The sequence below is a fragment of the Phascolarctos cinereus genome, unplaced genomic scaffold, assembly GCF_003287225.1.
Source record: "Phascolarctos cinereus isolate Bilbo 61053 unplaced genomic scaffold, phaCin_HiC Scaffold_1;HRSCAF=81, whole genome shotgun sequence".
Classification (NCBI taxonomy): domain Eukaryota; kingdom Metazoa; phylum Chordata; class Mammalia; order Diprotodontia; family Phascolarctidae; genus Phascolarctos; species Phascolarctos cinereus.
The window spans coordinates 140591476-140617185 of record NW_027555514.1 but is presented as its reverse complement, the minus strand read 5'-3'; the positions used below and the strand labels follow the sequence as shown (position 1 = coordinate 140617185).

The 25710-nt window shown below is 37.3% G+C and overlaps 1 protein-coding gene across 1 annotated transcript in view; it reads right to left on the bottom strand.

The window, feature by feature from the left end:
• Positions 1-4934: 4934 nt before the first annotated feature.
• Positions 4935-25710, bottom strand: part of SLC26A3 (solute carrier family 26 member 3) — a 37195-nt gene continuing 16419 nt past the window's right edge. Inside the window, exons 12-20 of the mRNA XM_020984449.2 lie at positions 20256-20362; positions 18175-18244; positions 17982-18074; positions 14222-14317; positions 12576-12809; positions 9279-9333; positions 7216-7358; positions 6977-7042; positions 4935-4958 (exon numbers count right to left, since the gene is read on the bottom strand). Coding sequence (XP_020840108.1) covers positions 4935-4958; positions 6977-7042; positions 7216-7358; positions 9279-9333; positions 12576-12809; positions 14222-14317; positions 17982-18074; positions 18175-18244; positions 20256-20362 — 888 coding nt within the window. The remainder of the gene's footprint in view (positions 4959-6976; positions 7043-7215; positions 7359-9278; positions 9334-12575; positions 12810-14221; positions 14318-17981; positions 18075-18174; positions 18245-20255; positions 20363-25710) is intronic.

The window sequence follows — 25710 nt, the reverse complement described above, 5'->3', positions numbered from 1 at the left end:
AATAATATGTGATTGCATTTCAGTGGTGTCCATATGAAGAAATAAGTGTTTGAAATTTTTTCCCTCCAAAACCCACAGGTAAAGTGACGATATATCGAGTGTGTTGTATTTAGAAGTGAAAATTTTTGCTGTGATTAATTATGGGGTGATAGGGAGACAGAGAGAGAGAGAGAGTGTATGTGTGTGTGTATGTTCTGAAGTTCTTACGGTTGTTTTTTATGTTTCAAGTCTCATCTTTAAAACATTCTTGTGGTATCCCAAATGGCAGCTAGGTGGCGCAGTGGATAGAACATTGGGCTTGCAATCAGGACTCTTCCGAGTTCAAACGTGGCCTCAACACTTACTGGCTAAGTAAGTCTGGGCCAGTCATTTAACCCTGTTTGCCTTAGTTTCTCTTCTGTAAAATGAGCTAGATAAGGAAGTGGTAAGCTACTCAAGTATCTTTGCCTAGAAAACTCCAAATGGAGTCACAAAAGAGTCGGACACCACTGAACAGCAAAGGGTATCCCAATGTGATAACTTAGCTAACATCTTGGATTGATTTTTTTTTTGATGATTCCACCTCTCGATTGGACTGCATGGAAGGAAAAAAATGGAGCAGAGTCAGGTCCAGTGTCTTCCTCAATTCAATTAATCAAAGTAGCACATTACTTCTTAATTCTCTATACCAGATGTGCTAGAGTAGTATTCTTCTGGTCATGCTGTTGTGTGAACAAATTTACCTTGTCAAGTAAATATGATTAAAATGGAAATGTTCACAATATATATACAATTCAACAAATGATTGATATGTAAATGGACTAAAAATGAAAAGTTATTTTACTATTATTTTCTTGGAGCCAAGTATGTAAATTTTTCAAGTTTTCTCATGGTTTTGTCACTTGAATTTTCTAACATCAAGGTGGGAAAATGTTTTATTTCCTAAAGTAATACTTTAAAATAGTTTTAATTCTTTCACCTCTATCACTGTTTTAAACCTTTAGATATTAAAATGTCATGGGTAAGAAGAAAATTTTGACTAGCCTCCACATTCAAGCTGCATTGGATTAAAATCCATTCTACACATAAAAATACATAGCATGGGTTCTATAACTTTATTTTTTTAATTCAATTTTATTTCATCTTCAGTTCCAGATTCTCTACCTCTACCTCCCCTTCTCCCACTAATTGAGAAGACAAGAAATACAAAACCCGTTACAAATATGAAATCATGCAAAGCAAATTTCTGCATTAGCTGTATTTTAAAAAGGAGAGAAAAGGAAAACAAAAATTGCTTCAGTCTGCATTCTGAATCCATCAGTTCTCTGAAAAAAAGTGCTATCCACCTCCAGATGGAGAATTGATGGGCTCTATGACTTTTCTTGATAATCTATTCATAATTTTAAATTCTAAGGTTTTCTTTTATACCTAAGTTTCTTCTTTACTCCCTTTACCCATTTTTTTCCAACTTGAATAATCTATTTGCTTAACTTCCTAGATATTGGTTTCAACATCTTTGGTGATGTTTGTGGTATTCCTTTGATCTTTAAGTTCTTTAGTTGCAGAGCTGAGATTAGCAAATAGCAGTCAGTCTAATGAGAATATGGCCCTTACTGATTTTAGTAGTTCTTTATCCATGGCTCTTTTTTCTCTGTTGATATTCTTGTGTCCTGGATCAAGGTTGCTTTTTAAACTCTTAAAATATTACCTGAATTAACACATGCATGATAAATACTAAAATAAGATGAAAAGTCTAATGATTACTGAGCTTTCCAGAAAATAGCTGGCTGTAATAAGGCATAGTAGTCAACATTCCTCAACTCATTGTCTTTCTCTTCTATAGTCACTGGTCCTTTCTCAAGTTATCTTGACTCCCCAGCATAATCAGCATTGCTTGGTGGGTAGAGCTAAATATGAATCAAGAAGAGCTGGATTAAAATTCTGCCTTAGACGCTAGTTGTGGCATCCCAGACAAGTCATTTAATCTCTCCAGGTCTCAGTTCCTCGTTAGTAAAAATGAGGGGGTTGGATTAGATAACTTCTAAGGTTCCTTCTAGCTCTAAATCTGTAATCCTATACCAGTGAAAATTATGATAATATTAATAGCTAGCACTTATATAGCACTTTAAGGTTTGCAAAACATTTTGCAGATATCTCAGTCCTCACAATAATTCTGGGAGGTAGGTGTTAGTCACCATTTTACAGATGAGGAAAACTGAGACAGAAATTAAGTGACTTGTCCAAGGTCAAACAGTCCCAGGCTGGGTTTGAACTTGGATCTTCTGGATTCTAGCTCCAGTTCTCTACCTATTGCATCATTAATAGAAAGAAAAGAGGATCAGTTCAGTGTCTATATTTGAAGTCCCAGTCCTACCACTAATTTGCTAAGGAGTTTGGGCAAAACCCCCTCTCTGGGTGTGTTTTCTTATCTATAAAATGGGATTGGATTAGTTTGCTTCCAAGTTTCTGGTTTATCAGCCTCTGAGTGTATTTAAACTTTTTCTTTCCTTCAAATTTGTTTCCACCTGCATACTTTATTTCCTTCTTATAGTTATAGCTTCTCTTATTTTCTCCCATATGCAAGGATTTTTTAAAAAAAATTGCATCATTAAATTCCATTGTTTCTATGAGACAAATAAGTACAATAGCCTGTGACCTCTATCGCATTACTGTGTCATCTAAATTTGATATTTCCCCCGATATTAGCCAGTTTTCTGCATGTGACTTACATTTCTGTAGTGCTTTTAAGTTTATAAGATGCTTTTCTTATGACAGTATGGTGTGGTAATTGTAAGGTATTATCCCTGTTCTACCGAAGGGCAAATGGAGGCAGTTGAAGTGACTGGCTTATGGTCATACCACGAGTCAGTGTCAGAACCTGTACTCCAACACAGGTCTTTTGACTCCAAATCTAGTAGTTTTTCCCACTAAGCTTTACTGCCTTTGACTTAAATGGAGAACAGTCCTTGTTCTGCAGCTCCCTAGTACCAAAAGCAACAACTGTTGACTGAATGGCAGATAAGCACACAGCTCATCCCTTACAGCCATCATCAGGAAAGGCAACTCCTGTGCAGATGGGGCCACTTATCACCAACTGTGCTGGGGGTCCGCCTCCCCACTTCCTGAGGTGAGCTAGCCTAACAGAAGCAGCAAAGCCCCTGGAGGGAGAGATAAGAAGCAGCATGTGCCCAATAAATAAATCGGCGGTCATCTCTCTTCAGACCCTGCTGGAGACAGCCCAGGACTCTGAACCCCAGAGCCTTGGGAATACAAATGCTTCAGAATTACCATCTGCTTTGCCACTGTAACATAGGGACCACGGGACCTTTCCATTTGTCCTATACTGAAATCCTTCTATGTGTGTGGTTTCCTTTATTAGAGGTGAGCTCCTTGAGAACAGGTCCTGTCTTACTTTTCTCTCTGCATAGCTCTAGAGTGTTTAACGAAGTGCTTTATCCATAATAAGTGCTTAATGCTTTTCATTCAGTCATTCCTTCATTTCCAGTCCTGCTTAGAGAACAGGAGAAATGGTCATCGCTAAGGGTGGACCTAGGAAAACTTCCCTTATCTGATCAAATGGATTGGAAAGTGACGAGAACTGAAATCCCTGTTCCATAGAATTTTGGTTGGCAAAATCCAGTGCTGATGCCTTGTAGCTGCAATGATTACTTGATTCCCCCAGAGACAGAGGCTCCCAGGGTAACCTGACTGACAACTTTCTTTCGTTTTTTCCTCCACTCGTTTTCCTTTGTGCTATATGAAAAAGTCTGCCCCCCCATCAATCTAAAAGGCATGTTAATTCATCCTTCTTTTTGAAATATTCCTTTAAAGAATTCTGATCATTTATTATTTTTTTATTTCTGATTAACATCTCTAATGTGAATTACCCATTTCCTTTTTATAATTCTATAAATTATAAGTTTTTTAGCCCTCTTTAGTAACTGAACTAATTAAAAATTGGGAACAAAAATTAGGAATGTGCACTTAAATGGTTGAGAATTTATACTTCTAAAGAAAAAAAATGCCTTTGTGATTTTACTACTGCTTTATTTACTATAGAGTACCAAATCAACTTGAAGAGCAAAAAGAACACTGGATTTAGAATATAAGGATTTCATTTTGAGTTCTGGTTCCACCACTTACTGCCTTTGTGACTATGGGTAAGTTATTTCACCCACCTTGCCTTCTGTTTCCTCATCTATAAAATGAGGGGTTTGTACTAGCTGACCTCAGGTCACCCAGGCAATTACTGCTTCTGGTCAGGTTAGCTTTGTGCAAAGATTTAGTGTGCCTAAATCTCAGTAGAAGGATGAAACCCCAGTGTTGAGGGGTGACCGTCTTCTAGGAATCTTTCGGAAGCAGCTTCATTCTTATGATCTTTTTTTTTTTTTTAAATCACAATGGGACAGTTAAAGGAACTTTAGAGATAGGCCACAAAAGTTTTTTTTCTTCCCCTTCAAGGATTTAAAAAGAAATTTATCATGACAAACAAACCAAGCTTCTGTAACTTTTAAAAGTAAAGCTATATTTTATTTAAAGTTTAGGGTTATAAATTACAGAATTCAAAGCAGTTGTGTAAATGTGTTATTATGAAGGTATATAAATTACAGGGTCCAAAGCAGTTGTGTAAATACATTATAAAAACTCTTACACACAAAGGCAGCGACTTGGATTAGAATCCATCAGCATAATATAAATACAAATATATATGTACATAATTATTTCCTTTTATGTCAGATAAATCTATAAAATAAAAAATTAGGAGTATTTATATCATTTTATAGTAGACGTGTGAAAAATGTACTATGATAGAACAATCTTGTTCCAAAAATTGAAACAATTCCGTGTAGTAAAAATGTTCTTCATACTACATATGAACTTATTGGTAATTCTCTGGATATGAAGTTGTTCTAAACTGGACAATCTGATAAAGAGCTCCCCGAATTTTATTTTCATTATAATTTTGTTTCCATTGGTACCTGAAAGAGAAAAAGGCTTATTTTAAAATAAGGCATGTTGAATTTGAACAGTTTTCATGATTGAACATTGTACTTAATGTTTAGAGCAGGGCTAGATATCCCAATTTTACCAGGATCATTGATAAATGTCTACATTTAAAAAAAATTTTTTTTCTTAAATGTCAATGCCCAGCCACATTCCGCTGTTATTAGTTGGTTAGCTGAGCCTTAATTAACTGTCTCTGTACCTGGGGCAATCTGGTTGAGGGAGAGCACAGATTGTAAGAGGGGCATTTATGCTGGAGGAGGCAGTCCATCCCCAGAGAGTGTAGCCCTTGCCTTTCTTGGGGTTGATGGGGGTGGCGGGTTCTATGGCAATAACTCTGGGTATAGTAATGCCACATGCTACGGGAGGACTTCTGATGGTCACTGTGAATTGGAAGGAAGTATGCCACCTCCTTTGTGCTCTGGGATGAAACACTGTTTATGTTAGTTCTGGCAATGTTGATTGGGTCTGTCTTATATATGTATTTATATTGTATTTTTGGTTTATCATAGTATTGGTAGTCAATGCAATGCATAATAACAATTTTTCTCTCCTTCACCCTTTGCTTCTGAAGGATATTACATAAAACCCTTAGTAGTTTATCCACCTGTAACATGGAACCTTTCTTCTGAAATGGCTGAAGTTTTCATTTATCCTGACCTCTGAGAAAGGGTGGGTTGGTGGGACTAATATTATGATTCCCTTTCCGAAGATGGGGGAGGTTGCTTTGAATAGTTGGTAGCAAGGCCAGAGATTAGACCCCAGTGTTTCTGACAGCTGTTCAGTGTTCACTGACCTGGAACCTTGAAGCCTAGTAGAGAAGAACTTCAGATGAACCTCATACCTCTGTTAATTAAGTGACAATTCAAAAGCCAGACACCATAGGAAGCAATTTTAAGTTCTTTCTTAATATTTTCCATTTCACAGCACCTATTTCCTAAAACTCCTTTCTCTTACAAAAAGATCTTAAAAGTTTGTAGCTGTTGATTTTCTTTTTCATCATCTTCATTTCGGAATATATTTCTCCTCCTTCTCCTGCCCAGTGGACCATTGCACATCAAATGAGTCTGATGGTATATGCAATGTTTCACACTCACACATAGTCCTGCACCTCCTCTTCAAAGAAGGGAGGGAAGAATGCGTAATCTCATCTCTTCAGGGCCAGGGTCAGCCGTTGTCCCCTCTCACAGCGTTCATTTTTGGCTACACCTCTTAAGAATCTTAGTCCTTCCAACTCGAAGAATTCTCTTAAGGGTAAGCATATCCTACAAAGTTCCACTTCCTGTTTGAACTCTGTAGCAGAGTAGGTGATCTGGGTTTCAGTCCAAGCTCCATCCTTAATTGGACCTCCGGTTCCTCAGTTTCCTTATCTTTAGAATGGAGATAACAACACCTACCTTATCTTTTAGGAATGTCATGAGGCTACAGGGAGATAATAGCTGGCAAGCATTTTGAAAAATGATATATAAATGATGCAGATTATTACCAGAAATTCAGTGGCATTATTTTTAATAGACTTTGGAGTGATTTGGGTTTAATGCTCCTAGTAGCTCCCTGGAGATTATATATTAAAAATAACTGACATTTATGTAGTGCTTTCAGATTTGCTTTATACACATTATATCATTTTATCCTCACAACAACTGTGTGAATTAGGGTCTTTTATTATCCTCATTTAACAGATGAAGAAACTAAGGTATAGAAAGATTAAATGACTTGCCTAGGGTCACACAGTGAGAAAATTGTAAGGTAGGGTTTGAACTCAGGGCTTCTGATTCCAAGTCCAGTGCCCTATCTACTATGCACCATTGCCTCACCATCTTTCAAGAGCAAAGCACAGAGGCCTTGTAGAAAATCCAAAGGACTTGTCCTTTGGTTCCTTCGTACATTTCTGCCTCTGACTTCCTGAAGTTTGTTAGTAAAGAGCAAATAATCCTCCCTGTAGCTACTTCATGTGGGAATCATCTGTCAGTTCATGGCAGATGAGCCTTACCCGACAATCCCTATTGCGTAGTCCTCCATTTGTGTTTATAGTAAAATCAGCTTTCGCTTCTTTCTCCTGCAATAAAAAGAAGTTCTAGGTTACAAGGCAAGCATAAATTTCCCTTTATTTTAAAATATACACTTTTCAAAATGATCCAGTTCGATTCCTAGAGACTACTCTAATCTCTTCAGTGAACTCAATGTCACTATTCTCTTCTAATGTTAAAGTTGTGAGGCATTATCACTTACCTCATTGTGTTTGTACTTCGAAATAAGGTCACTCTTTTTCATCCAAATGTGCAAAATGGCATCATGAATCGTCAGGAAAAATATCGAGCTCTGGACTTCTTGGTCAAAAAATCCACACTGTTCAAGCTTTTCTAATAAATGATCTGAATGGAAACAAAATGAAAATGTATAAGGAAAACAAGAGTTTGAACACAGAGTCCTTTGATTAAGGCGGCTTTAGATGTAGACATTATTGGCAAATATTTCGTTCGTCATTTATGTCAGCTGAAGTTTTGGTGCCTTGCTATGCTGTGGCAATAATGATAGTTCATGCTTTTCTAAGGTTTTATGATTTAGATAGCACTTTTCTCACATCCACCCTGTGATGTAGGCAGTCTGTATTATTATTACCATTTTACAAATTAGGAAAATAGCATTTTACAGATGAGGTTAAATGATTTGCCCACAGTATCATCGCTGATAAGTGTCAGAGCAGGCTCCAGACCCCTCTACAGAGTTTCTGTCCCAAAGTCCCTAATGCTTTCCCATTTCACCATTCAGCTAGCTGGGATATCACCAAACCATTAGCCTACTATTACAATAGCTTCTAGAGGACGTCCTAACATATTTATTAAATCCTCTTATTCATATGACAGTATGGGTGAGGGTGGCATGAAAATAGTTTCAGTTGGTGACTGAACTAAGTCGATATCCTTTTGTACAGATGACCTTGCAAGTTGAATGGTTTCAACACTGAATTTTGCTTTTGGCATATTTTTGGTCTAGTTGAAAAAGCAAAACACAGTCTACCTGCCTGATAGTACATGAGGATTCTTTGCTGCCTCACCTTTAGTCAGTTACAGCTACAGCTATCCCAGGTGCCCACCTTGTAGGCCCATTTCTTCAAGAGCATGATTATGTTAGGAGGCAAATCCATTGTTTAGCACTTGTCTCCCTTATCTTTGGAGCAATTGATTTGTTTTTGTAAGCACGGGAGTTGCATGCCCCCATAATTAGCAGCAAGTGGAAAGGGGTTACTAATTACAGTGAAAACTTAGCATTGTGGTGATGTTGCATTCCCCTTAAGACTTCTATCAGAGTGCTAAGGGCAAAGAGAGTGTTTGTTTTGCATGCCAGTCTATTCTGCCTTCTAAATTAGGACTCAAGCTAGATCATTGTACCTAGAGACTCACTAAATACAATTAAGATATTCACTGATTTATTTAACAAACATTTAATAAGCACCTATTGCATGCAGAGCACCATGCTTGGCTGGGGAGATAGAAAATGTAAAGAAGATTTAGTTCCCTGTCCTCAAGGAATTTACAGTTGAGTAGTAATGGTGATACCAGGATGGAATTAGAGGCCAGCACACTCTGGGGCAAGTATTATCTTTGCCCCTTCCAAAGAAGGGATACGTTCTGCCTCTTGGGAAGGGGAAATGCCAGGGAATGCTCACCCCAAAGAACCAGGTCCACCAGCTCTGAGATTTATGGGTGTTATAATGGTATTACATAAGGATTATTGTCTTTACCTTTCCCAGCAGAAAACATCTTTGCTGTTAAAGTTGATATTTTGAGGTTATAGCAACCCGAAGGAAAAATTCATAGGAGTAAGACATACTTTATGGCCTGAGAAGTCTCAGAATTTATGTCTGAATATTATGTACTTAAAAAGAAAAAAAAATCAGTTATAAATTTTATATTCATATTCTTAGGAGTGTCCTTGTATATTCTGCCCATGCAGTAGGCCTGCTTAAAAATACTAAATAATGATTAGACATAATGTTTTTTAAAGAATTTCAAGCTTTCAGCTCACTAATTACTTTCACATCTGTTGTTAATCATGAACATTTTCCTTATTCTTAATGATCCTTTGAAATCCTTTTTTTTTAAAGCTATGCTAATGTTATTTTTTTTTAAAGCATAGGATAAAGTTTACTTAATGGTTTTTGTAGGACCAGCTGCTATTTAGGCCCTTCTGGTTTTTCTCCCATTAGGATGATACCTGTTCCTTTGGAATTGTGTTCAGAGTAGGCAGTGCACCAATTAAATGAAGTGTGGAAAAGAAGAAAGACAACTCACCATCAGCCCCAACAATATACACATCCACCTCGATCCTGAGAAATCCTTGCAAAATCTGTGAAACAGAAAGCATGTTTTTCTTAAGGAAACAATCTGATGTCAGAAACTTAAAGAGAACAATGGTGATTGTACCTTTTGGGAGATATACAGCTATAAGAACTTTTGCATAGTGAGTGGATCTAAATTAGTAGGTAATAGCCATGGGACAAATTTCCAGGCTGGGGAAGAAAAAAAAGAGCTAATAGGAGAAAGTGTGCCTGTTTAATTATAAGAAACTAAAAATGGTGTCTAATAGTTTGTGGCCATAGTACATGGGAAAAATTTCCAATTAAGTTTCTTTTTAAATAAAAGTTTTTTTTTAATAGGAGGCTCAACAAAGATCTGTATATTAATTAAAAGCAAGTAGGGACCTACAAAAAACATTCACCAGCAGATGAAATTTTCACCATTTCTATCCATTACAGCCAGCTAGTACTATCAAATGAAATCATTTATGTTCTCGGTGTGTCACTTTCCTTGTTTAAAATGAGAGGTTGTTGGAATGACTACATGACCTCTGAGGTCCTTAAATCCTAAATCTGAGTTAACAATTCTGATTGTATTTTGATACATTTTTGCAAAGCTTAAAGTATTATATAAATGTTAGCTATAATTACTACCCCAGTCTCAAACTGTATCTTCTAACTCCCTAGATCTTTAAGCTGAGAGGTTACCAACATTTCCAACAAAATATACATCCAGGCATAACTAGGGCTAAATTGGAACAGAAAAAAAAGGTTTTTTTTCTTATTCTGGTTATGCATTATTCATTACATGTATCATCATTGCTAACAATGAATGTATCTTGGATACAGGGTACCATGCTCTAGGTGTTAGAAGTATCAAAAAATGTAAAGCATGGTCCCTACCCTATGAGTCACCATGGATGAACCTAAACAAACATTAACCTCATGTGTAAGGTAAAATTGAATGAATCCAAATCTATTTACACTTTATAGGTCTGACCCTCATAAACACAGACAGGTTGAAAACCCAGGAAAAAAGGGCAGAACTTGTAACATTTTCTTTAATCCTAGATATAATTTGGGCTATGTGAGTTATCTCTTCAGTTGTAAAAAAAAAAACTTTTATGAAAATAAACCTCAAAATCTGATGATTTCCCACAATGACAGGCTCAAACAATAGAAACTACTGACTGAAAAAAGCCACATTTTCACAGGGCTTCACCAAACCTCCTCTGCCTGTACTAACATTTGGTTACAGTAGGAATCACTAGGATATTTTTACCTGGGGCCATGACAGTTAAACGCTAGGGATTGGGGTTTGTTGATGTTTCCCTGGGGGGATTGGAGGGTAGGGGAAATGCATGTTGTAAATTTGTTGAAGACTCCTGAGATAACAGGCCAGAAGTAAGGGATGATGGAAGCACTCATATTTATCTAACTTCTTAAAGGTTATCAAGTATCTACCCCTCAACAACCTGGGGAAGTAGGTGGTATAAGTATTTATTTTATTTTAATTTAAATTTTTAAAATTTTAGGCAATTAGGGTTAAGTGACTTGTCTAAGGTCACACAGCTAATGTCAAGTGTTTGGTCTGAGGCCAGATTTGAACTCAGGCCCTCCTGATTTCAGGGCTGTTGCTCTATCCGCTGCGCCACCTAGCTGCCCCTGATATAAGTATTAATAGCCTCACTTTAGAGATAAGAACACTGAGGCCCAGAGAAAGGAAATGATTGTCCAGTGTCACATTAAATGTCAGGCTTTGATCCTACATAAGCCGTTACTGGGCGGGTAGGTAGGTGGTGCAGTAGATAGAGTGCTGGGCCTGGAATTGGGAAGACTCATCTTTCTGTGTTCAAATCTGTTCTCAGACATTGACTAGTTGTGTGATCCTGGGGAAAGAAATGGCAAACCACTCCAGTATCTTTGCCAAGAAAACCCCAAATGGGGTAATGAAGAGTCAGACACGACTGAGTGAGGAATCTTCATTCACTGATACAAGTTAGTGACTTTTCTCCAACTTCTAGCCTTAGAACATTGCCTAAACTAGAGCACTGAAAAGTTAAGTGACTTGTTCAGGGTCACACAGTCAAGATATGTCACAGGCAAGACTGGAACCTCACTTTTCTAGGGCAGCTCTAGCCACTATTCCATTTTGCTTTTCTCAAAACTATGTTGTTCAGTTGGGTCTAACTCTTCGTGATCCCATTTAGCGTTTTCTTGGCAAAGATACTGGAGTTGTTTGCCATTTCTTTCTACAGCTCATTTTACTGATTGGGAAGCTGAGGCAAACAGGGCTAAGTGACTTGCCCAGGGTCGCAAGTGTCTGAGGCCAGATATGAACTCAGGAAGATGAGTCTTCCTGACTCCAGTCCCAGCACTCTAGCGCCACCTAGCTGCCCATTCTTAAATCAAATACATTCAAAAAGAGGCTACCCTAGAGGGAAAAGGAAGGGAATTGTTCATTCATTTGCCAAGCAAAGTTAATGTTCTCATCCTTTGATGTTCTCTCTTTAAAGTATAAGAAAAACAATTCTTGGAGCATCCTTCCTGGAAGCAAAGTTTAAGCCTATAACCATGGCTCAGTTAGCTCTATTATATATTAAAATATATATATGTATATGCGTGTATACATACACAGAATCAGTTCTGCTATAACATGTATTTCAAAAACACATATTCGTTCAATGAAACCAATACATTAGGGGACATTTTGAGCATAACTCAAGTTTCAAGTTTGCTTCTGCTCGATTTCTTCTTTGAGAAGCAGTAAGAAAACATAGACAATAGTACCACATTCACAATAACTTATAAGCTACAACCTTTGTGACACCCACTTCCACAAGCAAAATTCAGGTCTTTGTCAGGGTAAAGTGTGGTATTTACTGTATGTCTTCTGGTGTAGTAGGAGATATGTGGGCAAAGGAGGGCTGAGCTTCCTCTTCCTTCTCCCTCACCCTTCTGCCATGGCCTTGTGCAGCCCAGGGCACAGGCCTCGCTGCAGACTCAGTCACAATTCATTGTGATATTTATGTATTTCTTAACCATTTAACATATAAAAAACTATGTTGCCATTTTTATTAGGTTTCTGTCTTTTTCATATATTATTGTTGAAGTTTTTGAAGGTTGTTCCGCTAACCCCATTTCCCCCACAAACTTTGTGGTTTGGTTTCTTTTTGGTGGAATTTTTTAATGGTGTTTTTTGGGAACACATATATGTCCCATTATAGCAGAACTGCTTGGATAGATAGAGTGGGAGGGAGGGAGGTGAAGGGGAGAGAAAGATTTAAATTACCGATTTAAGGTCCCTCATTGAAGAATTATCAATGAATGATACAGATGAAAAGTCAAGAATGAGGCTGTGGAGGTTGACTTTGGGAACTTCGATGTTGAGAGGAAGGTCTGAGTTCCAGTCTATCGCAAAGGGTAGATCTGTAGTCTGGATAGGCTGATCCAATTCTTCTATGTGATTGTTATCTAGCTCATCATCAGAGTCTTGGACGCCATCAGCAGTATATATAAATCCTTTCTGCAGGGTGGAAAGGCAAAATAAATATACCATACATACATACATCTACTCTATGCGTTTTCCTTATCTAGAAGCAAGAAAAAAGATTAGTTAAGTTAATGGTAGTCTGTTGATCAGCAAGCCCATATTATTAAGTGCCAAGTGCTGGGCTAGGAACTGGGCAATACAAAGACAAAAATGAAACAGTTCTTGCCTTCAAGAAGCTTATGGTCTTGAGGAAGGAGACAACACACACACACACACACACACACACACACACACACACACACACACCCCGGGTATTGACAAATTATATGCAAAATAGAAGCAAGATAATTTGGGGGAGACAAGAGGAGCAACTGGGAGGAACTGAGAAAAGTTGCATGTAGGCAGTGATGCTCAGGCTGAGCTTTGAAGAAAGGTAGGGATTATAAGAGGATGAGGTGAGGAAGGAGGGCATCCCAGGAATGGGAGACAGCCAGTATAAAGGCTTGGAGACAGAAGACAGGGAATTGTATTTAAGTAACAGTAAAAAGGCTAGTGTGCATGTACAATAGTGTATATGATAGGGAGTCCTGCGTAGTAAGTCTGAAAAGGTTGTGTATGTTCAAGTTATGAAGAGCTTTAAATACCGAGCAGTTTATATGTGATAAGAGAAGTAACAGGGAGCCACTGGAGTTTATTGAGTAGGGGAGTGGGTTTAGCAAAATCATGTGGACAGCTGTGTGGTTTTGAGAGGAGAAAGACCTAAGGTAGAGGGGAGACCAAATAGAAGCGATTGCAATAGTACAGGTAAGAGGTTACAGGGTTCTGAGTTAGGTTGGCAATAAAATCTGAGTGCTTATTTGAAAATGATAACCTGCAACACAGTTTTAAATTAATTTTGCATTATTATTTAATTTATTAAATTATTAACTATTAATTATTACTACTGTTAATTAAGTATTAACTAAATAATTGCAGCTATTCTGCAATGGATATTTGAGGAGAAAGAAAGGAACATGTGTGCTGGTCTTGAAATTAGGAAGTTTTCTGGTTGTTGTTCAGTTGTGTCTGACTCTCTGTGACCCCATTTTGGGGTTTTCTTGGCAAAGATACTGGAGTGGTTTGCCATTTTCTTCCCCAGCTCATTTTACAGATGAGGAAACTGAGGCAAACAGGGTAAAGTGACTTGCCCAGGGTCACACAGCTAGTAGAGTTTGAGGCTGGATTTAAACTCATGAAGATGGGTCTTCCTGATTTCTAACCCAGTGTTGTACCCACTGTGCCACCTAGCTGCTGAAATTAGGAAGACGGAAGTTCAAATCTTGCCTTTGGTATCAACTTGGGAACAGGCAGATTAATGGGGCTAAAATTTGGAAACATATCTATTAACGATTTCAGTTAAAATATACAGCTCTATATATCACATATAATATGACTGAGACACTTACTGGTGTTATTTGTAATTGTCCATTCTTCTCCAGCTTTCGGATTTTCTTCAGGGCTTTGTTGCGCTTTCGCAAAATTCTAGCTGGCTTAAAACCAACCTGAAAAATATATCACTGGATTACATACCTGCCAACATACGTTGTGCTCCTCATGTAGTTCATTTCTAAATACTTTGATTTCAGTTGGATTGAATGATAAGGACAAGTAATGAAGAGAGCTTCCCCCCTCCAAAATTTTTTTTTAAATGGTTCTTAAGAAGACTAGAGGTACTCTCCTGGGACACAGCAAGAGTCTATCCAGCTTGGTATTCTAGTTCTAACAATAACCTGAACTTCCCTTTAGTAATCTGTATTGATCCATCCAATCCTCTCTTGCACCTATTCATAGTGATAGTCTGGGGAATGATCAAAGTGCTGATTTCCATATATTTACCTTCCTCATCTGTAAAATGAGGGAGTTGGACAAGATAATTTCTAAGATTCCTTCTAGCTTTAAATCCTACAATCCTACTTAAATTAAATACTACTTTCATTCATTGATCCTAAAGAGATCTCCTTCAAACTTCAAAGGGTGTTGCTTAGCCCTGGTAATTTTAAATCCATCACCTGAAGGTAGGTCACCAGGTGGTAAATCATTTTGGACATAGCAATTCACTGAGTTATCTACTAAGATAGGAAGGGATTGGGGCCTTCATGGGGGGGGCGGGGCATTGGGGAGGGGAATAAATCACTTATCAGTGAAATATTGAATAATTGGCTTTTATTATTCTAGGTTTCTCATTATATGATTATATATAATGCATGTGTATACATGTATGTATGTACATACATACCATATATATATGTATATATTTTTTTTAACAAACTATAGCCTCACCTATATTGACAAAACCATTGTATACAGGTAACTTCTCAGTGTTATAGTCATAAACATCTGTCTTCATTGACCCTTTGCTTTTCCTTTTCCCTTTCCCTCAATACTTAAATGATCCTTACTACTGTTGCTCCAACTCCCTCAGGGGAAGGGCCAATGGGAATGCTCCCCTGGGGTATGTTGGTACACCTGACTGATGGTCTATGGCTATAGTCCTTAGTTTTAGATGGAATCTAAGAAAGTTCTTCATAGAATGTTAAGAAGGGACCTTAAAGTTCATTATGGAGGGAACATGGTACAATGGAAAGAGCACTGGCTTTGAAATGAGAGGACTTGGGTTTAAATTCCACCTCTGATACAATAGGTAATGAGTGTTGTTCAGTCATTTCAATCGTGTCTGACTCTTCATGACCCCATTTGGGGTTTTGTTGGTAAAGATACTGGAGTCATTTGCCATTTCTTTCTCCAGCTCATTTTACAAATGAGGAAACTGAGGCAAACAGGATTGAGTGACTTACCCAGGGTAGGACACATTTGAACTCAGGTCTTCCTAACTCCAGCCCCAGCACTCTATCCACTGCACACCTAGCTGGCCAGGTAAATGATTAGTGTGAATTATAATCCCCTGAAGAAGTCACATTATCTGAATTTGCACTGCTTTATTTCTATTGGGTGGAACTAATGACCATATTTTACATAATTATAACTTCAAAGAGTGTAATATTCTAATTTACACGTGTGACCACTTTAGGGTTTTGAACTAATTGGGATCTGGCTATTTTACCTGTTGGACTTTGGGTAAATCTCTTACCATGTTTAGACCTCAGTTTCTTTAGTTGTAGAATGGTAAGCTTCTTGATGTTTCTGAGGTCCCTTCTAGTACGGGATAGGAGATCAAGTCCAGTCTTTTTTTTTTTCTTCCACAAATGGGAAAAGTGGGCCCAGAGAGATTGAAGCACAGTGTAGTAATAGAAAGTCCTTTGACTTTGGGGTCAGAGGATCTAGTCTGAATCTCTATTCTTTTACTTCTAACATCGGAAACATTGGGCAAGTTTCTTAATCTGTCTGAGCCTCCGGTTCCTTACTTGTAAAATGAGGAGTTTGGACTCTCAGAGATCTAGAATTGAAAGAGAGCTTCCAGCTCTCAATTCTTTATGATTTGCCCAGAGTCACATAGCAAATAAACAACAAAGCAGGATCTCCTCGATTTTATAAGACTTAGACCTAGATGAATCCTTTGAGAACATCTAGTACAATCCTTTTGTTTTATAGATGAAGAAACTGGGGCCCAGAGAAGAGAAATAACTTGACCAAGATCATACAGGATCATGCAGGTAATACGTAGCTGAATCAGGATTCAAACCCAGAGCTTCTGTTCTTTCCCCTATGCTACCCTACTTCCTGAAACCACGTCTTTTGCTGACAAATTCTGTATTTTTTTTCCGTTACCCAGCACTACCTCTCATAATGTATTTAGTATTATAAGTCGTCAAACTGGACATGTGTGTGAGGAACAACTAACAAAGATTCTATCACAGTCTTCTCTGGTGCACATAGTGCCAAAACTCTAAGTGCTGGGGCAGCTAGGTGGTGCAGTGGATAGAGCACCAGCCCTGGAGTCAGGAGAACCTGAGTTCAAATCCTGTCTCAGACCAGACATTTGACACTTACTAGCTGTGTGACCCTGGGCAAGTCACTTAACCCCAATTGCCTTGCTCCAAAAAACCAAACAAAAAAACCTCTGAGTTCCTCTATTGAGTGGGACTCACTAGGAAAAGCCCCATCTGTCCTATAGTTGAAGCTTATAGTATGTATACTTTGCACCTCTTGAGAAAGCATAATATAATGGAAAAGTCAACATTTAACAAGTATTTATTTACTTCCAGAGGAGTTGCAAACAGAATTTCAAGACTAGAAAAGGCATTAGGAACTCAGTTATGTTCTTCATTTTTTTTTTGTTTTGTTTGTTCAGTTGTTTTTCAGCTACTTCCAACTCTTCATAATTCCATTTGGAGTTCTAGAATTCACAGACAAACCAACAAATCATCATAAAAATAACTGCCTTCTAGGAATGTCTAAGGCCTTGGAACAAGGCTTGTTAAAAGCTAGATACTAGTTTGGCAAAGATACTAGAGTGGTTTGCCATTTCCTTCTTCAGATCATTTTACAGATGAGGAAACTGATGAAGTGACTTGCCCAGGGTCACACAGCTAAGAAGTGCCTGGCACCAGATTAGAACTCAGCAAGATGAGTCTTTTTGACTTCAGGCCCAGGACTCTATTCACTATGGCACCTAGCTGCCCACTGGTGTTCATCTGTGAGTATTAAAACAAAATGGTGGTGGTGATTCCTAGAGTTAACACTGTGCTTCTTTTCACTTCTCCAGTTTGAGCCCCACCTGCCCTATCTTCAGTCCCCTACCTATCACATGACAGTCACTTAATATATATTGTCATTATGACCAGTAGCAGAGATATATTCAAATCTCAAATACTCCTTCATTGTTTCTGGATTGCTTACTTGTTCCTTACCCTGGGTTCCATAAGGAATTGGCTAGGGAGATAGCAACAAAATCCAGAATGACAAATCACACTATAACACCATTTGCTATAGAACAGAACTCAGCATAAGATGGTTCCATCATGAACCCCATCCCGGGGACTTTTTTCCCTGAAGAACCGAAAAGACCTTTTTATTAGGTATTCTTGCCTATGACGCAGTCTCACAACATGGACCCTGAGGACAGTGATGTAACAAAGCTACCAAGCTCTGTGCTTTGTATTAGAGTCTACCATCTGTTTTGTTAAGAAGCAGAATAATTTTTTTCCTGGAATTTAGAAGAATAATAGTAAATATACATAAGTATGTTTTTAAAACATCAAAACTTACAGCATCAATAAGTTTTTTCTTGAAGAAACTAATATTTGCAAAATAGATAGGAGATGGACATTTGAAAATCTTCACTCCCTGTGGCTCATAAACCTATGTGAGAGAAACACAGTTATTTTCTGAATATAATTTGTAGGGAATTAAGCACAAGTCAACATCAAAAATACATCAAGCGAAACAGAAAAGTTCTTACCTCAGGGTAATCTTTTCTGTTCTTATAGATGTTACTTCCTCCAACGTTGGCCAATATACTACATTTTGGGCTATAAAGGAATGAGCATAAAATGAATAATATGACATATTAGAACTAAGTCTGTGATGTAAAAATTGACATCTTTTTATGCCTTATTATAAATGACCCTTGAAGACAGGAAATGTCTTTCTTCTCTTTCTACTTCTTTAGAGAGGTAACGTAGTGTAGTAGAAAGAGTGGTATGGTCAGGGGAAACCAGGGCTCAGATCCTGACTCTGACACTTTCTAATTGGTAAATCATTTAAATTCTCTAAGCCTCAGTTTCCTCAACTATAAGACAGAGATAATGATACCTCTTGCACCTATCTCACAGGGTTGTTCTGAGGATCAAGTGAGGCAAAATGTTAGCTCTATGTAAAAATCAATTATTACTGTTATTTTGAGTTTTGTCATGCTTAACACAGTATTTTTTCTTAGTTGTAAAATGAGGTTGATAAGCATTGTGGTGCAGTGGAAGAACCACAAGATTTGGTGGTCAGAAGACCTGGCTTCAGATCTCATCTCTTTTATTTACTAACTTTGAGACCTTCAGAATGTAACTCTCTGGACCTCAATTTCCTCTCATGTAAAATGAGTAGGCTGGACCAGAGGACCTCTAAGGTTCTACTTTTATTCAGAGGTCTAGATATACTCGGACCAATTCCCAAGGTTGTTGTGAGAAAGTTATTGTTTAGTTTTATCAGGTCGTGTCTGACTCTTCATACCCAACTGAAGTTTTGTTGGCAAAGATACTAGAGTGATTTGCCACTTCCTCCTCCAGCTCATTTTATGGATGAGAAAACTGAGGCAAATAGAGTTAAGTGACTTGCTTAGGGTCTCACAACTAGTAAGTGAGGCCAAATTTGAACTCATGAAGATTAGTCTTCCTTATTTCAGGCCCAGTACTCTATCCATTGCTCCACCTAGCTGTCCCTGTGAGGAAGGTGCTTGGCAAATATTGAGGCCTTATATCAATCAATCAATCAATCAATCAGGAAGCATTTATTAAGCACCTACTATGGTGCCAGGGACTGTGCTAGGTGCTGAGAACATAAAAACAAAAATAGAATAGTCCTTGTCCTCGAGGGGCTCATATTCAGTCAGAAGTCTTCTATCTATAAATGTAAGCTATTATTCCAATGGTTACCTTGCAAATAAGAAGCATTCAATAAATATTTATTAAAGAAATTTTAGGCATGTGAATATTTAAATACAGATAGGTGCATTTATTATTGATATGTTCTTTTGTAACTTTAAAGATAGTGATAGCATACTCTGTAATAGAGCTACTTAGTTCCTAAATAATAAGTGGTTTCTATAGACTATTAGGGCTGGAAAGAAAGAAGACTTTGAGAAGTCTTCTAATTCAACCACCTGGTTGTATGCAAGAATGATTTGAATCCCAAGGAGAAGAATAGTTTTCTTTGTTAAAATCTCAGCAATAATGAGAGTCATAACCTCACTCAGTAACTTATTCTAGTTTTTAACAAGGCTCATTCCAAGGCCTTAGACATTCCTAGAAGGCAGTTATCTTTGTGATGATTTGTTGGCATGTCTGTGAATTCATCCAAGGAAGGAGCTCCTGGTGAGGAAAATAGCCACCACTCTAAAGTGTATAGTCTTAGCAAAGGGTACTCAGAGGTTAAATAATTGCCCAGGGTCACACAGTCAGTAGGTTTTAACAGAATTTGAACCCCAGGTCTTTCTGACTCTAAGGTTCACTATCTATCCAGTTCTCCTCATGTCTCCAATCAATCTCTATTTTACAGGTGGGCAAACCAGAGCTTGGAGGTTTTATGTAATATCTTTGAAATAGTGGCAAAGGTCTGAGTAGAAATGGAGCAGGGAGGCTAGTGCTACAAAGATCGTCTCTAGATAACCTGAGGGAAAATGTAATGGCCCATCTTATTTTTACAGATATTTCTGTCAATTAAACTCTACCTTCTTCCTCCATGAAAAAAAAATGACAAATTAATCTCTTCTGATTTAGGCTAGTCAAAGCCTGAAAGAGTTCATGATCAGCATGCCCAGTATCTACTCACAATTGAGTCCGGAACACAATAGTGAGGAGCTGGAATGCAACAGCAGCTGCTAGTCCCCAACCAAGGCCCAGGACAACAGCAGCCAGGAAAGTGAAAATCCAGATTGCCTGGCAAAAGAAAACAACATACAAATCATACATTAAAAGAGTGATAAATCTCCATCAGTCAGTGTTAGGAATGAGGACAAATGCAATTATTTCTCATTTTGTCAAGCTCAACAAATACTAAACCATATGCTAAGATGCACTGTTTTTGTGCTACTTGTCCTAATAGGGAGAAAGAATGTTTGCATAAAATGCTCAATAAAGAAGAATTTTAACTATATAGCTACAGGTAGTACAGCTTCTATTTATAAGATTTTGAACAAATTACTTCTGTAATCACAGAAAAACTTGAAAAATCTGAGTAAAAGAGATCCTAGTGCTCATCTGGTCCAACTCCCTCCACCCCAAAGCTATAATTATGATGGGGCAACTGGGGTATTCTCCAAGGATGCTGAAATTTAGAGGCCATTGTCAATGCTTGAAGTAATTAAAATAGGAATTTATCAGATGGCACAGATACTTCCTTTCCCTGTTAGCACTTTGAGTAAGTTCTTCCCTGGCCAGTCTCTGCTCCCTTCTGGGTAGTGACCTTCCAAGCTACAGCCTCATAATTTATGGGAATCTCTGTCTATGGAGCTCCTCCCCATTAACACATTTGAAGGTGTGCTTTGTACTGCTGGCCTTTGGGGCAAAAATTGCTATTTCAGTACTGAGTGTGGAGCAAGATGATGGAGTAGAGAAAGCACTCAGCTGAGCAGTTCTAACATTCCCTTCCAAACAACTTTAAAATAACTCCTCAAATCAAATTCTGGAGTGGCAGAGCCAACCAAAGTAAGACATTCTTCCAGCCCAAGATAACTTAGGAGATCAGAGACATCTGTGACATGGGGTCAGAGGCTGGCCTGGAGCCCACCTGAGTAAAACACCAGTGGTGGGACTGAGGGTGGTGACCGAAGTAGCAGCTACTTCAGGAGCTCTCAAACCAGAGACAGTAAGAGGACCTGGCAACTGGTTAGAAAGAGATTACAGAGGACCCCTGTACTAGCACTAGACACAAGACCAGAAGTTATTTTGGTAAATTCATTGCCTATATCCACTTCTAGGTCATAGTTCAAGGGTGGAGAGGAGCACTTTTGGTCAAAAGGGAGCAGGGGTCCTGAGGACCAGTATCAAGGACTCAGAGGAACAGGATCATTTTTGGTCGCAAGGGAACCAGTGTCCAATGGAGCAGTATTAATTATAATCCCAAGAGATGAGGGGCCCTTCCTTAGTAAGGAACAGAATGCAAAGCAGGAGAACAGTGACCACACCTCTCCTCAGATCACACTATTTTGGAAGCACTGAAAACCTCCAAGCCCCCAGAATAAGCAATGAAAACAACAGTGTGGAAAAAGCCTGAAGCTTGAGACCGTTTGCCTCCACCACCACCACCACCACCCCTTCCCTGGGAACAGAACCCAACTTTAACATAAAGTTCTAAATCAAGAAATAGGGTGGAAAAGCAAGCAAGCAATCAACAACAATAACAAACAACTGGAACATAAAAAGCTGCTGGGATGACAAGACAAAATCAGAAGACAATGATGTCACAAAAGCTACAAGCAAAACTTCAAGGAACAATCCAAATTGGACACAAACTCAATAAGAATTCCTGGAAGAGCTAAAAAATGATTTTCAAAATCAAATAATAGTGGTAGAGAAATAATTAGGTAAAGAAATTATAAAATTATGAAAAGACAATTAACAGCTTGGTAAAAGAGGCACAAAAAATAATGAAGAAAATAACACCTTAAAAAACAGAATTGGCCAAATGCAAAAGAGGTACAAAAGCTCACTGAAGATAATAATTCCTTAAAAAAAATGGGCAACTGGAAGCTAATGACTCCATGAGACAACAAGAAAAAAACAACAAAAAAAAGTAAAAATAATGAAAAAAATAGGAGAAAATGTGAAATATCTCATTGGAAACATAACTAACCTGGGAAATAGATAAAGGAAAGATACTTTAAGAATTATTAGTCCTACCTAAATGCCATGATCAAAGAAAGAGTCTAGACATCACATTTCAAGAAATTATTAAAGAAAACTGCCTTAGAACCAGAGGGTAAAATAGAAATATAAAGAATCCAAAGATCACCACCTGAAAGAGTTCCCAAATGAAAACTCCTGAGAATATTGTAGCCAAATTCCAGAGCTCCCAAGTCAAAAAGAAAATACTTCAAGCAGCCATAACAAAACCATTCAAATACCCTGGAGTCACGGTCAGGATCACACATGCTTTAGCAGCTACCACTTTAAAGCAGCAGAGGGCTTAGAAGATGACATTCCAGAAGGCAAAAGAGCTGGGATTACAACTGAAAATAATCTACCCAGCAAAACTGAGTATAATCCTTCAAGGAAAAAATGGATTTTTAAGACTTTCAAGCATTCCTGATGAAAAGACCAGAGATGAATAGTTTGGCTTTCAAATACAAGGCTTAAGAGAAGCATAAACAAGAAAAATAAATCATAAAGGATTCAATAAGGTTAAACTGTTTACATTCCTATATGGGAAGATGATTTATATAACTCCCAAATTATTAGGGCCTCTAGAAAGATTCTACTTAGAAAGAGGGCATGTGAGTGAGGCAAGTATGTTGAGATGATGTTAAAAAAAACTGGAAAGGGGAGAAAGACAGATGCCCCAGAAGAAGAGGGAAGGGAGATGAAGAATGGTGAAAATTATTTCACATAAAAGAGGCATGCAAGGAAGACCTTTTACATTGTTGGTGGGGTCAATGCTTGAAACTCACGCCTAAATTAGTTCAAAAAGGGAAACACACACACATATACATACACACTCAATTGGTAATAGAAATCTACATTACCTAACAAGGAAGTAGGAGGGGAAGTGGATAAGAGAAAGGGGGGAGGGGCTATGATAAAAGGAAGGTGGATAAAAGAAGGCAGAACAGAAGTCAGAAGCAAAACAGACTTTAGAGTAGGAACAAGATAAGGAGAGGATAAACAGAAGAAAATAGAATGGAGAGAAATGAAGAGTTAGCCATTGTAATTGTGAATGTGAACTCACCCATTAAATGGAAGTAGATAGCAGAATGGATTAGAAATCAGAATCTAATAATATATTGTTTACAAGAGCCACACTTGAAACACAGAGTTAAAATAAGGGGCTGGAGCAGAATCTATTATGCTTAAGCTGATGTAAAAAAGACAGAGGTAGCAATCATGATCTCAGACAAAGTAAGAGCAAAAAACACCTAATAAAAAGGATAAGCAGAGAAACTATATCTTGCTAAAAGGAACCACAGACATGAAGTAATATCAGTATGAAACATAAATGGCATTAACATCCAAATTCTTAAGGGAAAAGTTAAATTAATTACCAGAGAAAATAAGACAGTTAAAACTGTTTTATTCAACTTTCTTCACAGAAAACTAGATAAATCTAATTATAAAATAAGTAAGAAAGAAGTTAAGGAGGTAAACTGAATCTTAGAAAAGTTTGTGGAAAAAACTTAATGTTTTAAATGTTGTAAATCCTGTAAATGGCACCTTCACAAAAACTGACCATGTATTAGGGCATAAAAACTTTACAACCAAATTTTTAAAAGCAGATATATTAAATGTACCCTTTTCAGACCATAATGCAATAAAAATTACATTCAGTAAAGTGCTGTGGAAACATAGATTAAAAATGAAGTGGAAACTAAGTACTTTAATCCTAAAGAATGAGTTGATCAAAGAACAAATCATAGAAACAATCAATTATTTCATTAAAGAGAATAACAATGAGATACCAGTCCAAAATTTGTGGGATGCAGCTAAAGCACTACTTAGGGGAAAATTTATGTTTCTGATTGCATCCATCAGTAAAAGAGAGAAAGAATAAATCAATGAGTTGAACTCAGGTCCTCTTGACTCTAGGGCCAGTGCTCTATCCACTGCGTCACCTAGCTACCCTAGATTATTCTTATTTTTATAAATTTGTCTCAGTTCCCTATACATTTGAGAAAGTAGGCATTCATCAGAGAAACCTGCTCTAAAATTTCCCCCCAGTTTCCTATTTTCCTTCTAATTTTGGCTGTATTGGTTTTGTTTGTGCAAAAGCTCTTCAATGTCATGTAATCAAAATTATATATTTTGCTTCCCATGATACTCACTGTCTCTTAAATCCCCAATTAATACCAAAATGGAAATCCTAAAAATCCATAAAATTGAAAGTAACCCCCCTAATAAATAAAAAACCTAATAAATAAAGCTAGAAGCTGGAGTAATGGGAAAAGAATAAAGTAGATAAACCACTGATTAATTTGATTTAAAAAAAGAAAGAAGAAAACAAATTACTAGTATCAAAAATGAAAAAGGTAAATCAAGATGAAATTAAAGCATTTATGAGGAGTTACTTTGACCATTTATATACCAGTAAAACTAATAATTTAAGTGAAATGGATAAATATTTGCAAAAATATAAACTGCCCAGCTTAACAGAAGAGGAAATAGAATATTTAAATAATCCTATGTTAGAAAAAGAAATTGGACAAACCATAAATAAGTTCTCTACAAAACAAAATTCCCAGGATCAGATAGATTTACAAGTGAATTCTACCAAACATTTAAGGAACAATGAATTCCAAACCTATATAAACTATTTGAAAAGTTAGATAAAGAAAAGTCCTACCAAATTACTTTTATGACACAAATATTATATTATAATATCTAAACCAGGGAAAGCAAAAATAGAGAAAGAAAACTGTAGGCCAATTTGCTTAATGAATATTGATGCAAAAATTTTACTAGTAAGGAGACTAGTATATATCACAAAGATTGTACATGACCAGGGATTTATACCAGGAATGTAGAACTGGTTCAATATTAGGAAAACTATCAGCATAACTGACCATATCAATAACAAAAACAACAAAATCACATGATTATAATGATAGATGCAGAAGAAGCCATTGACAATAATACAACACTCATTTCTATCAAAAACACTAGAAAGCATAGGAATAGGTAGAATCTTTTTAAAAATAAGTAGTCACTAGAAACTATCAGCAACTATTATCTGTAATGAGAATAAACTTGAAGTCTTCCCAATAAGATCAGGGGTGATGTCCTTTATCACCACTATTTTTCAATATTGTACGAGAAATACTAGCTATAGCAGTAAGACAAGAAAAATAATTTTATTTATGTATGTATGTATTTATTTATTTATTTATTCATTTATTCACTCATTTATTTATTTATTTGTTTGTTTATTTAGGCTATTGGGGTTAAGTGACTTGACCAGAGTCACACAGCTAGTACACTGTCAAATGTTTGGTCTGAGGCCACATTTGAACTCAGGTACTCCTGACTTCAGGGCCGGTACTCTATCCACTGCGCCACCTAGCTGCCCCCAAGAAAAA